General features: G+C 43.9%; 1 protein-coding gene across 4 annotated transcripts in view; it reads left to right on the plus strand.

Annotated features, from left to right (window-relative positions):
* Positions 1 to 16,860, plus strand: part of ASTN2 (astrotactin 2) — a 980,365-nt gene that overhangs the window by 107,850 nt on the left and 855,655 nt on the right. For all 4 annotated transcript variants that reach the window (XM_009457169.4, XM_009457172.4, XM_009457170.4 and 1 more), the window contains exon 2: positions 15,869 to 16,056. In XM_009457169.4, coding sequence (XP_009455444.2) covers positions 15,869 to 16,056 — 188 coding nt within the window. The remainder of the gene's footprint in view (positions 1 to 15,868; positions 16,057 to 16,860) is intronic.

Genomic DNA, 16,860 nt, shown 5'->3' on the forward strand with positions numbered 1-16,860 from the left:
ACAGAAATACTCATGATGTCAGTGTTAGGAGGGAGCAGTTTTATAGAATGTGTGTGTGAGGTTTTACACGCAAAACCTTCTACTCTGTAGCATTATTGTCTGTATTCATACATGAACACATCAGTCTGTGCAGACATGCATGCATATGAGGAAACAGCCATATGTGAACATATATGTTTGTGCATAGGAGGAGATATGAATGCTTTCATGGCAGATTCAGATGCATAGATTCACAAGGAAGTACATGTGTTTGTGAGCACACTTGTACTTTAAGAGAACAGACATATAAATGGGTGTGTTCCCCCGGTTGAACATTTTCACAGGGGTTTTTAGGTTGTATAAACATGGCTTTTTGTGTACCTATGATCCATTTAGCCTGATTGAATGTATATACGCCCTAGAGATGATTTATCTAACTTGGTCCTCACTCCCAATGTTCCCAATGCCAGTAAACAGCCTGATTCCCTCTGTGATAGGCACACCTGCCCATCACAAGGACATTCCTCCTGGCTCTGGCAACATGTTCCTTCTAGTATATTTCACATCACATAGTAGATAGGAATTAGGGTGGTGGTAATGAGGGAAAGAGTTACAGCCCTGAGTCAGTGGTCATTAAAGAAAAACATTCAAAAAAGGTGCATGGGATGAGTGGATGGGACACCAGCTAGATGGGCCCCCCTTCTCCCAGTTCCTATTCTCAGATAAATAATAGAGCTGAGACTTGTGTATAAGGTTTATCATGTAGACTGGAAGGTGTAGTTGTCGCTGTTTTCTGATAGCATAACACAGTTTCCATTAAGACAGTGTGAGATCAAAGCATCTTTACTAACAGCATTCTTTAGTAAATCCTCTGAACAGCCTCTGAAGATGCCACGTCTATTCCCATTTTACAGGTGAGAAAAGTGAGGTTCAGAAAGGGAAGTGCCTTCCCCGGGTGAAACAGCACATCAGTGGCAGAGCAAGGAGGCTACTCAGAATCTGGCAGGTAGAGTACAGAGAGCGTGTCCTTGAGGTCAAGAGGCTGGATTCTCACCAGCCCTATCCCTGACTTGCTATGTAACCTGGGATAACTCCCCTGTTCTCTCTGAGTTTCAGTTTTCTTGACTCTAAATGAGAAGTGGAGACCCAGGAAAATTATGCCCAAAAGCTTCCACAAAGGGCTTGGTGCAGGAAACGCTCTCCGGAAACATTTGCTGAGTTGACAAAGTCTACTCTAAGTTTAGAGTTTCTGTGATTCTGGAAATGGAAAGAACCAAGTGGGGTGGGAGCCAGAGGGAGGGGTGACAATTCAGATGTCTTGATTTCTAGTCCGACACCCTGAGGATATTCCAGGTTGTAACCACAGTGCCCTGAAGAGGATATTCAAAGGATGTATCTTTTCCTTTTTCCAGGAATTTACAATCAAAGACAGGCTCTGTTGCTTCAAAGCAAGTGATCTCAAATGATGTCTATATTAACTGGAGTAAAAGCAATTTATTTGTGTAGCACTGCAGAGGAGATAGTAGTAGCAACATTCACTGCTGCAGACATTATTGAGCACAGACATGTGCCGGTTCTTGTGCTGGCACAGTATCTCAGCATTGTTACCTGTGGCTTTATCATTATCCGTAAGTCATGGGAATGTCAGGAGTTTGAAATGAGATATGTGCACACAGCTAAGAACAGAGACTCGCACAGAGTAAGCACTTAATAAGTGTTAGCCTTTTTATTATTTTTAGATTAAGTGGCTACATTTTACCAGGCACTGTCTAGGTACTGTGATACATGATGACTAAGACAAACCAGCGCTTGCCTTCCTGGCTTTCATGCTCCAGTGATTATTATGACGCTACTTTCACCAGTTTATATGATGAAAGTGAGATTTTGAGAAGTTAAGTGATTTCTGGAAGGTTATTCAACTAATAGAGTGGCAGAGGTGGGAATCCAGGTGGCTGGTTCTAGAGCTTGAGTCCTGGCCCTGTGCTATATTGGGGAGCTGATGTATTTAAAAAAAATAGCAGGGAATTTCAGCCTTTCCTGTTGAGCCTCTTGGTTTCAGTTTTCTAGACATCTTCCACCAGGTTGATTGGCATTAATCATAACCATGACTTTTGCACAGGGAACATTCTATTTAAAGTTCTTTCTGGTGAATTTTTCCTTTTACTGCCTCCAATGACCTAGGGAAGGAGTCAGAGGAGGGATCAGTCCCCACATTTGACAGATGAGAAGACAGGCTCAAAGAAATGAATGCCTCACCAAAGGTCACAGAGCAAAGACAAGCGTGGAATTCCACTTTTCCTACTGCTAGCCTGGCAATATGGGAACAACATTCTGTCATGTCACCTGCAGAGAGGAGTCTGGCATCTTGCCCTGAATTAAAAGGTGTCCCCACAGTGGTCCCAGGACTTCTCGTGTCTGACCCCATCGGAGAGGGGCTTGATCTGTCATAATTCAGGCACACACTGTTCTGGTGGGAAGGGACATTAAATAACCTTAGCCATTTTTTCATCTTTCTCTGATGCAGAGAGAAAATCAAGAGGGTCGTTAGTTCCCTCCTCCCCACCCTCAGCCTGGCATCCTGTAATCACCCTTTCCTTGCCACAGGACACCATCTGTGGCCGGCCTAAATTGGACTGAATGGTGTGGAATTGCAAGTCAAAAGGGTTCTGTAATCATTCCACTGACGGCCTGGGGCTCTGTGCTCCAGCACTGCGTCATAAATAAGGGTAATGGAGTAGAGGCTGAATTACAATCAAGGCTGCTGTGAACACACCGAACAGGCATGGAGCTTATTTAAGGAACATAGAGGCAGACTACACTCCTGAAGCAGTACTGTTGAAGCCAGTCAATACTCACTCACTCTCAAATCAGAGCCACAGAGACTTTGATTAGAAGGAGGAGGGGCTGAGGGAAATACGGCAGGATCCCTCTTAGGGCAAAATTTCAACATCAGTTTGTTCTGTGCTACACATGCCCATTAAGCACCAACTCTGAGCTAGGTGTTAGGGAGGTAGTGGGCAGCAAGAGAGACAAGGCTTTTAGTTTTAAGAAGCTCAGAATCTTGGGGAGGAGAGGGTAGGTGAAGCATGAAATAACTGAAGCAATGATTACATATAGCGTGATACGCACAGAGCAGGAAAGCCCAACCCCGTCTTGTGGTGGGGTGAGGGGGGACGCTGCATAAAGGAGGCGGCATCTTCCAGTTAGCTATTGCTGTGTAACAAACACCCCAAAACTTAGTGGCTTATGACAATTGATTTGCTCCTATTTATATGGGCTGGTTATTTACGCTGAGCTTAGTTGGGCACTTCGTATGGTCTTGGCTGATCTCTATGGGCTCTCTCCTGCATCTGTGGTCAGCCGGCAGGTTTGCTAGCAGCAGGATGACCCAGGTTGGCTTCTCTCACATATTCTGTGGTTAGCAGCAGGTTTTGTCTGGGGCAGCATAGGCAGATGGGCCATCCTTCTCTCTGCCTCCATCAAGCTAATCTCACATGACAATTGCAGGGATCCCAGGAGCATCAAGAGGGGGCAAGCCCCAGTACATAAACGCTTTTCAAATCTCTGAGTGTGTCACTTTCGTCATTTTCCCATTGGCTAGAGAAAGTCCTGCAGCCAACTCTGATTCAAGGGGAGGAAAAACAGACTCACCTCTTGACAGGGATATCTGCAATGTCACATGACACTGGTTTAGATGTAAAGAGGAGGAGAGCTGTTGACTGTTTGTGTAGTCTACTTACAGCTGAGTTCTGAAGATTAAGAGTTAGGTTGGTAAAAAACAGTGAAACAGAGAACAGTGAAAAACAAGGATATGGATCTATGAGCATAAAGGCAAGGGCACATGGAGGAATGACAGAGCAGAGATAGACAAGGCACAGGAGAGCTCAGTTGTCCTGGTTTGGCTGCATCAAATGTCATTTGGTCCAGGTTGGTGCCGTTTGGATAGATGGCATAGGGGGCTATAAAGCAGGGGTGAAGGAGAGGGTAGGGGACAGGTAAAACAAGGTGTGCTTAGTCTGAGGAGCTCTTACTTGGTCCTTCCCACTTCTCGTTCTTAATCTCTCCGAGTCCCCTTCCTGCACACTCTACCTCAGTATTCCAATCTGTGAAATTGGAGTCAGGAATTTCACCATGCTGTCCTCTTTACTTGGGTTTCTATTTTAATCTTGTATCAGTCAATATTTGTCAGGCTCCTGCTGTTGCAAAAATTGCTGAGCTACCAAAAAGGACACAGAGGAGATAAAAGCAATTCCTGGTCCAGAAGACTCTTATGATCTAGCAAAAGTCATGAGAATTAGGGATGGGTGAAGTTCGTGAAGTCAGGGAAGGAAGTAGAAGCCTGCCAGGGGAGTTGAGGGCTCAGGAGAGGGAGAGGGCATTTTGAACTGGGCTCTTAGAGGGTCACTTCAGCTGGGTTTTGAATGATGGGTAACATCCATGTATGCAGAAGAAAAGATTAAGGCATTTCAGGCAGGTGACACGGTCTGAACAAAGGCTAAGAGGTAAGAATGTTGCTTGGGGCTAGTGGACCATGATATGATTCCCATAAGCAATGGATTTAGGCCAGTGTCTGACCCTGGGGATTAATTCATCATATAAAGGTATTCCTTTAAGCCTTGCCTCTCCCATCTTTCTGCAAATAGCTGTTGGACTTAATGTCAAGTATGTTTATTCTTCTAGGCTCTGTTTGGTCACTGGGTTTTACAGGTTTCATTTTACCTCCTCACACATCACACTGCATGGTGCCATGCTTTCCTGACTCATTGCATTTTACATGTCAGATCTGAATCCATGCATGTGGCATTCAGATGCTGAGTCCCCTGGGTTGGGGTGTGGGGGTTGGGGTTGACAAGTCAGACTTAGAAACAGAGACTTAAGATGCCCTCTTGGCAGCATCTTCAGGAGAGTTGGAAGGGGCCCTGGCATTATAAGGGATTTTTACCACTCCTTGTCCCGCATACTGCTAAATTACTTTTGGGATTTAAGGAGGTTCTGCCTCTCCTCTCTGTGAATCCTTGTCGCGTTGTTCTTCTAAACAATGATATCAGAAGAACACTGCATCATGATGCTGTGTGATTTAAGGCAAGTTGCTACTCTTCTCTGGTCCTTATTTAACATATTAGTAAAATGGGTGGGATAGATCATTGATCTCTATCCCTTTACACTCTCTTCCTGTTGTAATTTTCCATGATTCCAGATCATTGCTGTAGGGATAACTTTAAAAGGTTTACGGGGCACTGGGGACAAGGTGGAAGGGTCTTGGAGACTGTTTACAAGTAAAGTAGAAAGTTTTATCTCTGTGACTGCTGCCTCCTTTTTCTTTATATTTGGTACTGTCACCCCCCCTCCCACCCCCACCACTTTTCTCAAAACAACCAGGTGCTTCTTGCCTTGACAGTGGTGAGATAGAAAAGAGTGACGAGAAGACAGACAACTGACAGGGAGTATCCATAGGCTAAATGCTGCTCTAGGCTCCTTCCAATGCGTTATCTCCTGTTATTCTCACAGCTATCATAAGAGATTGATTTTATGATTCCCATTCTTTCATGTGAGGCCAGTGAGGCTCAGAGAGGTGAACTTAATTTGTTAAAGGTCAACCCAGTGAAATATAGGAAGGAGCAAAGTGATCTTAAAAACTCATTCACCATAAGACAGAATGCTTCATATACCTCTTTCCCAGGAGATATTTGCATCTTAAAAACAGAGGAAACAAAGGACTTTACTATGATGAAATGGATAGGCAGAGCACCTGAGTGACCTGGAAGGATGCCTACTGCCCTGGTACTTATCATATCACACCTCCTGGCATACACTTGATTCCTCGATCTCTTTACTCAAATGTGCAAGCTCCTTTCTCAGCCTATGTAGGACAGTGGTGAAAACACTGAATTTGGAATCTGTGAATCAGGGTTTGGAAAAGTGTAGTCCCCCTTTAGGGCCTCAGACATCTCAGCTGAAAACTGGGTGTTCTACTATCTACTTTACCTATGTGGGTTTCCTATGAGGGCTAAATGCGACAATGAATGAAAGCCCTTAGCCTGGCACGTAAGTAGGTGTTAGCAAAGGTGAGTTCCTGTCTCCATTCTTTAGTCACCACTCTCTGCATCAGTTTGCAATGTTGTGGGACAAGGAAGAGGAGAAGAAGAAGTAGAAAAACTCATTGACATTGGGCTGTGTTTTTAAAAAGAGAGACAGAGAGAGCATGCAAACATAGAAACCAAGGGCATATCATGAAGCGAAATGACAAAGACCAAGCAAAGAAATACAGCAAGGAGAGAGGGAAATGGTACGGGAGAGAATAACTAGGAGTAATGAGAATCAATTCCAGCAACCCTCCATCTATTTCCAAATCTAATCTGAAACGATATGCTTTTCTCCCTTGCCAATAGCTCTTAATTCTTCTCTTCCCTTCCCTTATTTAACTGGGTGTAACTGTATTATTTATCTTCACTGAGTGGCTTGGGAAAACAGTTTCATGTAAAAGATGCAGTTCCCAAAGGAGGTGGTAATGGGCAGATTGGAGGCAGAGGCAGAGATGAGCGCTGACAGCTGGGGTTGGGGAGGAGGAGTCTAAGGCACCTCTGGAGTCTGGAGACTGTAATCCCACTATTTGAAGAGTACCATTCTCTCCAGAAGAGCTTGAGTCTGTTCTCCAGCTGCTGCCAGAGGGCTTTGGCCATGTCGTGGCCCCTGCCACTTCTCCACCTTCTGTCCCCACGGGTGACCTCCCAAACCTAGCACACCATTGGCATTATCCTGTGGGCATTTAACCTGGCCTGACATCAGGATCTCTTAGAATTATGAAATGTCCAGATTATAGACTCTCCCTGCTTGCCCTGTCCAATCTCCTGATAAATGAGGAGCATTAACTGACCTCTCATGTGTGTTCCTGTAACACGCTGTACCTCCTATCTTGTGGTCATTACCACACACTTATCATCTTTGCTGACTTTCCTTTTCCTGCTCTCCTAGATTGTGACTTTCTTGAGGACAAGAAACTCAGAAAATGTACATTTAGTGATGCATTGATTTGACAAATATTTATTGCACACCTGCAGCATGCTAAATAATGAAGACTGTAATGTCCTAGACAGGCATCGTCTTCTACTGTGAATTAATGATTAAATGGGTGGATGACTGAAAAAACTGAAGCAAGGGGAAATGCTTGCTGCTGCTTAGAGGGAACAAAGGAATATCCAGACTAAACTGGAAAGTCTGTGAGGATAGTAGTCCAATTGATCTTTTCCTCCAATCTATCCTTAGGACCTAGCACTGTGCCTGGCACATTTCAGATAGTCAGTAGATAATTATTGGAAGGTATATTGATGGATGAAGTATGTCGCTGGATGATTGCATTTGCTTTCAGTACTAACTGTAAAACTTTGCAGATTTCCAAGCATGTTGCTATGTATGGCCTTATTTTCTCTCAGTTCTACATTAGATGTGATGTAAGTAGGCCAGACTGTGATCCCCATTTTACAAGTAAAGAAAATCATAGAGGCTCTGTAATTTGTGCTCCAGGATACCAGTCAGGTGCTGTAGAGGGATCACAAAAATATAAGCTTCTGACTCAAAATTTAGTGTTCTCTTCACTAACCCAGGCTGTTTAATTAGGTCAGAATGACTGTGGTCCATCCATTCACTCATTCACCCATCAGTCCATCCACCTTGTCATCTTAATTCATGGTATATGGAGAGCTTTATTAACCTCTGAGCTCGGGCTTGGTCTGATTGCATAAAGGAGCCCCAAGTGGGACCCGGAACTTATATTATTCTGCTAGGTGATGCTCCATGGGCAAGAGTTGGTAACCCCCAGCCTCTCTCTATAATGGTGGCTTCTGCGTTTTATACCGGTTCCCCCCACTGTATCCCTTTGTACATTTGTGACCTTCTTGCCTTCCTTCCCTTGTGCCAATTCTCCATCTGAAGTGCCCTCTGCCACACAGCCATTTGTTGAAATCTTGCCAATTCTTTGAGACTCCTCCATGAAGAGTTTTTAGATCCAGCCAGAAGTAATCTCCTTTCCTCTAAGCTTTCTACTTTGCTTTATAGCTATTTATAGCATGTCTTTTCTCAGCCCCTTGGACTAAGCTCCCGAGGACAGAGTCCCACAATGCCAGCTCTCAGAAGAGGTTGGTTGACTAAATGAATCTTTAAAGTGAGTATTTGCATCTACTACAGAGGTAAAATATAGTCAATATAGAAAACGTAGAGAAAAGTGAATGAGAATATGATTAAAATCACCTCTGATCCCACTATTTAGTGAGTGCCATTCTTCGTGGTCCAGTGTATTTTTTTCCAGCTGTTTATACACATACTCATGTCTAAACAGAATCATAAGAGAGTCCATTTTCTATATGAACTTCCCCTATCTCACTTCATGAAAATATAAGCTCCTTGAAAATTAACATTTCTTTCTTTTCATGTGCATTCTCCAGGATGTTAGGTAAATTTCTGTAGAGTTGCTGTATGGGAATCCAGCCATTATTGACACGCCAAGTTGCTGTCTCTTCTCTCTGTCCTCTGGAAACACTCATCTGACTTCAAATATGGGACGGCTCAATTAAACATACAGAACATTTATGGAGCCCCTATTCAGTTCAGCCACTGTACCAGGCACCAGGCTACACAAATAATTATGACATGTCCCTGCACTAGGATCCAATAAGGGAAGTCAGCTGTATAGACTATTTTAAGATATACACACACACACACACACACACACACACATATGCATATATATATATACACACGTATACATATATATATATACACACACCAAGACAGTGGTAAAAGAGGATACTATAACTATGTATATGAAGTAATATATAACAAATGTAACTGTGGAGTGCTCTCTAAGTATCAAGACCAACCTAACAGCTAATTTGTTTGTATTATCTCATTTGATTCTAAAAACGACCCTGTGAGGCAGGTGCTGTTATTATCCTCATTTGGTAGATGGGGGAACTGAGGCATGAAGAAGCAAAGAGCTTGCCCAAAAACACACAGGTTGAACACATGGGACCTGGGATGCAAATTCAAGCAGTTGGTCTCCAGACCCTGTGATCTTATGCAGCATGCAATATTCCTCCTTATGAACGCATGGAGGAGCACAACATATTAAATTAGGAAAAACACATAGTATATGTGGTACATTATATAAATATCTGGTCAGAATTAATATTTAAGTGCAAGGAAAGGCATAGGAAGAGATCAGACTGGGGAGAAATGCACATAACAGGCCAGGAAGGGCCTTGTGTGTCTGGTTCAATAAATTAGGTTTTATCATGAGGGATAGTAGAAAACATTGGAGGGTTTTGAGCAATGGAATTATATGGTCAGTTTGACAAGTTAGAAATTTCATCCTGGTAGCCATTTAATGGATGGCTGGAAGGAAGGAAGCCCGAAGGTAGGGATACCTGTTAAGGAGCCTATTCATTTACTTCGTGAGATCCCCTTTCCCACCTGCTGTGCACCCAGGAAGGCTGACTTATATGATTTGTTTCATTTAAGCATCCTTGGGCGTTTAGTCAAGGTCAACTTATATGAGACACCTGCAAAAAATTGGTGGGTAGAAGGAGGATGAGGTTGGGAAATTACCCTCTTGAAAGCTTCCATCCTAGGTTGTGCATTGGCAGTGGCTGGATTATTTTAGAAGAAGCTATAGTTCTTATCTGGTAGCTATATGGTAGCCCTTTCCTACAGCTATGGCATTTTTAGGGTTTGATAATCCCCCATCCCCACCATCCCTTGCCCCTTCAGGCCTAGGGTGGTAACAATTCCTTGCTGTTATCAATGTGGGAGTACTTCGTTTGCCTTAACCTAGCCCAAGCCTTTGTAAATGCTCCCTTCATTAAACACTTCTCATTGACCTTCCTGAGTATGTCTCCTCTTCTCTGATGAGACCTTGACTGGCACAGAACCATTTGCAATAGCCCATGAGAGAGATGATAAAGCTTTGCATTAATTAAGCATTTTAGAGATGAAAAAGGGCATGACTATTTGCGATTATTTCCCAGGCCCACTCAGCAAGACTTGATGTGTGACAATCACCCATGAATGCTGGAATAGCTAGTGGCAAGGTTGGTTAAAGTCAACACCACTACCTTTCCCAACTCTTTCTGCCCGGGCAGTGAGTTCATCTCATGTAATGTCTGCTTTCCCCACAGTGAGAAAAATATCATTTGCAAACTCATTGGAAGCTTTCTGTGGGCTTCAGCAAATAATCTGCTGGAGGGTCAGCTGGTGCTGCAGAATCAGAAGGCCGGTTAGTTAGCCACTTGGGAGATGTTACCAAGATGGCTGGTGATGAGAAGAGCTGCTTATTTTCTTGATGACCTTCAGGAATTAAATAAAAATACAATGAGTGCCATAGATTAGGAAGAACAAGCCGATTAAAAGCACAACATGCCTTTGGGATTTTTTATTTCTTTTCCGGGAGGCTGAAAGGCATCAGTGGCCACCGAGGCAGGATGGCAGTCTACCCAGAATCACTGATGAAGGCTGATCCTCTCTCTTGGCTTCTGTGGGGCGGTTGAGGGGATTTGAACCTGTTGAATATTTCATGAGTTGCAGCCCATGGGGGAGAACAGAAAAAGGTGAAAAGGCAATCCCTGTGTTTCTTTATGATTCCAATATAAAACCAAGCTATCCAGGGTGGGAGGGAGGCAGGCACTGGAGTCAGCCTACTGCCGAAAGGCATGGTGCACCAATTCTCCCACTTTAATATCTGCTGTTTCATTTTATATTCATCATGTCAGCATAATCTGCCTTTATGGGAATCGTCTTGGTTCCTGACCAAATGCATTTAGTCCCCCTTTTGCTTAAACTTTGATTGTAATATGACTTGAAGACTTCAATGAAATGTTTATATGGAAGGAGTAGGGGAAGAGAAAAGGGAAAATGCAATTGGAAAATCAATCAGCAGAGAATCTCAAGAACTGGTTTTGGTCATGTTACTGTTCTATTAACCTGTTTTTAAGGGACACAAGACTGGTTTTCTGACCAAGTGTACTCTACTGGTTCTGAATAAAATGTACACAGTATCACCAAGCATTCAAAGCCCTTAACTCTGTGTGTGAATTACATTTCTTTCTTTCTTTCTTTCTTTCTTTTTTTTTGAGATGGAGTCTCACTCTGTTGCCCAGGCTGAAGTGCAGTGGCACCATCTCAGCTCACTGTAACCTCCACCTCCCGGGTTCAAGTGATTCTCCTGCCTCAGCCTTCCGAGTAGCTGGGACTACAGGTGTATGCCACCTTGCCTGGCTAATTTTTGTATTTTTAGTAGAGGTGGGATTTCACCATATTGGCCTGGCTGGTCTCGAACTCTTGACCTCGTGATCCGCCCACCTAGCCCTCCCAAAGTGCAGGTATTACAGGCGTGAGCCACCGCGCCCGGCCCTGAACTACATTTCTCACCTGACATTCTGCTCCACTCCGACATACACACGCAGCTTCATGCCCCTGCGATGACCAGCTGATCTCTATGCCTTCTCCTCCTCCTCTCTGAGGGACATGAATCTGTCCATCCTCTGCAATGCTCCTACCACCGCCTTTTGGAAGTAGTTCTTGGTTGCAAGCTAGGAGAGTCTTTTCCCACTTTGGAGTTTTCAATCGACCTTTACTTCTTCTTCTTCTTCTTCTTTTTTTAATTCTCTGATGAAATGTAACACTCTTTGAATTCTATTTTTTAGTCCCTCCACCATTTTATTGTGGATGTGTGCAAGTAAGTGTGTTACTGAGTCACTGAAATATATGTAAATACATAAATATATATATACCAAATCACTGAAATATATATATATGCATTAAGCATTTTAAAGATGAAAAAGGGCATGAGTATTTGAAATATATATACATATATGTATGTAACTCAGTGATTCAGTAATTATTTACTGAGCATGTATTATGTGCCAAGCACTTTCCAAAGTGCGTGAGAGATGGCAGGAAATAAGACACACAAGGTCTCTGCTCTCCTGGAGAGAGAGACAATAAACACATGTTCAAGGAAATGTAAAGCATAAATTTCTTTCTTTCTTTCGTTCTTTCTTTCTTATTTTATTTTATTTTATTTTATTTTATTTTATTTTATTTTAAAGACAGGGTCTCATTCTGTTGCCCAGGCTGGAGTGCAGTGGCGCAATCTTGGCTCCCTGCAACCTCCACTTTCCGAGTTCAAGCGATTCTTGGGCCTCTGCCTCCTGAGTAGCTGGGATTAGAGGTACATGCCACCATGCTTGGTTAATTTTTGTATTTTTAGTAGAGATGGGCTTTTGCCATGTTGGCCGGGCTGGTCTCAAATGCCTGGCTTCAAGTGATCCGCCTGCCTCGGCCTCTCAAAATGCTGAGATTACAGGTGTGAGCCACTGCACCCAGCCTGAATTTCTAATCATGATAACTGCTGTAGAAAGTTTTTGTAAAAGGGATATAATAAAGGTTGGATGTGTGTGAAGAGGACCACTTCAGCTAGAGTGGACAGGCACAGCTTTTCCAAGCAGGTATCATTTGGACTGAGAGACAAACACTGAGAAGAAGACAGCTTGTAGGTTCTGGGAGGAGAGCGCTAGGAATGTTGGGCAGAAAGTACTTCTGGCCTGAGACAAGTGGGAGTCTGCCTTGTTTGAGAAACATTTGTAAGTCCTGCAGGGATGGAGTGTGTGAAGAAGGGGTGATGGTAGAAGATAGTCCCGATAACACACAGTTGCCTGGACCATGGTCAATGGAGAGTGTGCATGTGTGTGGACAGTAACATGGGTGAGGAGACATTTGGCTGTGTAGAATTTCCACTGCTAAATGATTATGAGCTCCCTGAAGGCAAGGCTATGTCTCATTTAACTCCATGTTCTGAGCTATTGAGCTGTCTGGGATTGAGTAGGTGTTTGATAAGTATGTTGAATAAATAAACAAATGCATGAATAAATGAATAATGAGTGAACGAATGATCGAGGCCTTCTGCTTCTGCTAAAGCATTTTTCCCTTTAACATTTCATACCCCTCCTCTCTCCTCTTCAACAACAGTTTCTTTTCTTTGTAATAAAGTAAGTCCGGAGTTATTCTCTGTGATTCAATATTTACTGTGTTTCACACACTGTTATTATCATTTAACGTTTACTGTCTGCTGACTGTGCACTCATCGCTGTAGCAAACAAAGAGCTCAATCTAGTTTTGGTTCATGGGCTAATTTAGTCAAGAAAAAGGAGATGTAAGTGCAACTGGCATAGTAGAAATTGCATGGACTGGAAATCCACTGGTTCTAGCTAGGTACAAATTCACCAGTGAACTTAAGTCACTAACCTTCTGAGACCTTCTGCTTTCTCATCTGAACATGGAAAGGGGAAGCCTCTTTAATAGTGGGATTTCAGGCACAGGCTGGAGAGAGTGCTAGGAGCAAGGAGCTCAGATTTCCACAAGCATCCCTCTGCTCGCTCCGCCTTCATCTATGCCAGGCTGTGTCAACCAGATGTAGCCTACCTTGGAGCTTTCTTCTGGTGCCATTCCAGGGACACTCAGCACATGGAGTGCCTGCCTAGCCAGCAGCACATGGAACTACTGAATTAGACACTGCTATTTCTAGTGCAGCTTTCAGCCCTGGGTTCCCTGGACCTCTGGTTTTAGGCTTTGATGCACTGAGAGAAAAATGAGCCAGACCATTTACCATAATGTCTTCACCTTGCCTTGGCCCAGCTGGCTGTCTGCCAGGGAAGCTACTGCCAAGGCCTCGGGTGCTAAGGCTGGGAGGGGGTCAGTGGGGCAGCAGATCACCCCAGCCTGGGACGAAGAGAAGGTGCTGAGAGGAGACCTACCACTCAAATTGATCACCCAACCAGTCCCTCCCCAGAACGACAATGGGTTCTCAGGGCCTTTGGGGCCTGTGCTCTAAGTGCTGACAAACCGTGATTATCTCAAGGCCTGTTCAACTCTTCCAGCTGCAAGGGAAGCCCAAGCATGTGTTTGCTTGGCCTAATAACTTACTATGTTCTCACCACTTTGTCTTTTACTTGGAATGAGTAGGAGGCCATGCAAAGACTGTAAATGGAGGGTTTAGTGATGTGAGATGACTTTTGCTTGGCAGGATTCCTTGGCTCCTGGTTGAGAATAGAATGGACAAGGGTGGAAGAAGAGAGTCAAGTTAAGAAGTCCTTGCAGGAAGCCAGGCAAGAGAGCATGACGCCTTGTCCCACGTGGCTGATGTAGAGGGACTGCAAAGGGTTGAATGTTGGTTGACTTTGGAAGGATTTCCTGATGAACTGAATGAGGAGTGGGAGAGAAAGCAAGCTGTCAAGGATGGCTCATGGTTTTTTTTTTTTTTTTTTCAGAGCAGCTGAAGGATGAATTAGATCCTGTTCCTATCAATAATGATGATGATGATGATAAATCAATATCTAACTTAAAAATTCATAGCTAACATTTTTTAGCCCTTATTAAGTGCTAAACACTCTTCTCCTAAGGATTTTTGATTGTGAACCTCAAGGAGGGAGAGTCTATTGGGCATGGATGATATAAGAATAATTCAGTGGAATTGGGTGATGAGTAAGTGATTTGGTAGTATCATCTCCTCTTCTTTTCAAGTTGATTCTTTTTCATTCCGTGTCATCAGATATGATGGGTGCTGCAGTGGGACATGGAGAGAGCTGATTGGATAAGTTGCTGTAACTCAGCTTGCCCATCAGTTCTCCTCGTGTGTGTGTGTTTGTGTGTGTGCGTGAATGCACTCGAGGTCTTTGGAGACTGTAGGAATACTGCCTCAAGGTCATAGCTGTCTCAGGAGGGAGGGCTCAAGGTTCTAAGCCTCCAGCACCACTAAGACTACTTGTCTACTGATGGACATTATAAAGGCTATTTGTCTCCTGTTTGTCTCCCTTGAATGCAGACCTAATAATCCTCCAAGAAATCCACCACCCTTCCCTTGTTTTCATGCATAAGATTCACTGATAGGCCTTGTCTTTCTAGGACATTTGCAGGCACACACGCCTTTAGTCGAGGGGACTTTGGAACAATTGTACAATCCCCTTGCAATGACACTTTCAGCATCTTATGCCATGACCCTTTTTTACTAATAAAAAGGTATGATACATTGAACGAAAATACTATTCAAATGATAATCACTTTAAAAGTATTTACAGAAGGAAAACCAGCATAGAGATAAGAGTTAGAAACTTCAAGTCGGGAGATTGAATTTTACAATTTACTAGAAAGTCCTCACTCCTCACTGGCTATATGAGAACGTTGGGATGGGGCAGTAGCTTTGCCAGTATTTTTAAGCCAAGGAAACTTCATGCCAACATTTCCTTGCTTGGGAGTGCAGTATATACCTTACAAAAAATGGAGCTGCTCTTGTGGAAGCAAGAGGAACACACTCAGGGCAACCCTCTTGGCAAGCTCCTTTCCCATGCAAGATGACCCTGAGCTACCTCAGCTGAGCTGATGCTCTCTTGGGCCTTTCTGGCTCCGAGGTTTGGCCATGAGTACTTCCAGCTCAACTTCTAAAGAATCCACACTCTCAACTCCCGCTCCTTTCATGGATTTCTTTCCTTCATCTTCTTCTAGTTCCATAGCCACAAAAGAATGAAAGCACTTTTATCCTTAGTTTCATTCCGCTATCAGAGTAGAATGAATTACCTGATCACATGTGATGTACTAAAAAGGGCCTCAGACAGATGTGGGTGCAAACCCTGCTTCCACTACTCTGTTACTTTAGGTGAATCTTGGTCACAGTTGACTCATCTATAAATGAAAGTGATGATCCCTACCTCGTAGACTTAATGTGAGGAAAGGTATCCTGGCAAAAAATGGATGCCTTCTGAGCTCCTGATTATGTGGGCTCTTTTCCTCCCTGGAGCACCGAGGCCAGGCGTATGGCTCACCCAGTGCCTCGGGTCTTGTCTTGCAGAGATGTCTGGCACAGCGGCGGACATCTCGCTGGTGCACTGGAGACAGCAGTGGCTGGAGAATGGCACCTTGTACTTCCACGTCTCCATGAGCAGCTCCGGGCAGCTGGCCCAAGCCACCGCCCCCACTCTCCAGGAGCCCTCGGAGATTGTTGAGGAGCAGATGCACATCCTTCACATTTCTGTGATGGTGAGTGATGGGGGGATGTGACCGGGGTCGGGGATTGCATGGGGGAGGAATGGGTGGAGAGATGGAGGGGGCAGGGGATTGTCCACAGATGGAAGGAAAGAACCAAACTCAAGAGGTTAGAATGAGAAACAAAATCAGATGGATTCTGTGATGTCACTTGGACTGATGCATACCCATCCATCATCTGTCAGCTGTGACAAACTAATTGTGCTTCAGAGAAGAAAATAAAGGGTCTCCAACTCCTCGGCCTTTTGGCTGACATCTCTGGGAATAGCTGTTTAACATCTGTCATGTGCTTGGCCTGCTTTGCTGAGGGCTGAGGTTTGGTGATTCAGAATACAACTGGCCATTCCAAGAATGACTGAACAAACAAAATTGGAATAAAACCAGAACAGCCTGCCTTTTCCTAAGTGCCCTTGATGTGTCAGGTGTTTTAACCCTTGCAACAACTGCATGGTGGCCCTTGGAGCTGGGCTGGACGTAGCCATTGTGGGGGTCCACAGAAGCCCCTCCATAACTCTCTTTATAGTTGTGAATACTGTGGCCGAGGGGCAAAGAAACTTACCTAATGTCACATAGCCAGTGAATGATGGAACTACTCTTGAGTGTTCAAATCCAAGCATATCTGGCTACTAAGCCTGAACTATGTCCTGTACACCCTGTTTTCTCTCAATTCAAGAATTTCTTGAGTATCTACAATTTGTTAAGCACTACACTGGATACATGTATGGAAATTATCTCATTGTGCTCTTGCCAAGAATGGATGAGGTCCAGCGAATCACCTCCACATGTTTGCAGAGAGAG

The sequence above is a fragment of the Pan troglodytes genome, chromosome 11, assembly GCF_028858775.2.
Source record: "Pan troglodytes isolate AG18354 chromosome 11, NHGRI_mPanTro3-v2.0_pri, whole genome shotgun sequence".
Classification (NCBI taxonomy): domain Eukaryota; kingdom Metazoa; phylum Chordata; class Mammalia; order Primates; family Hominidae; genus Pan; species Pan troglodytes.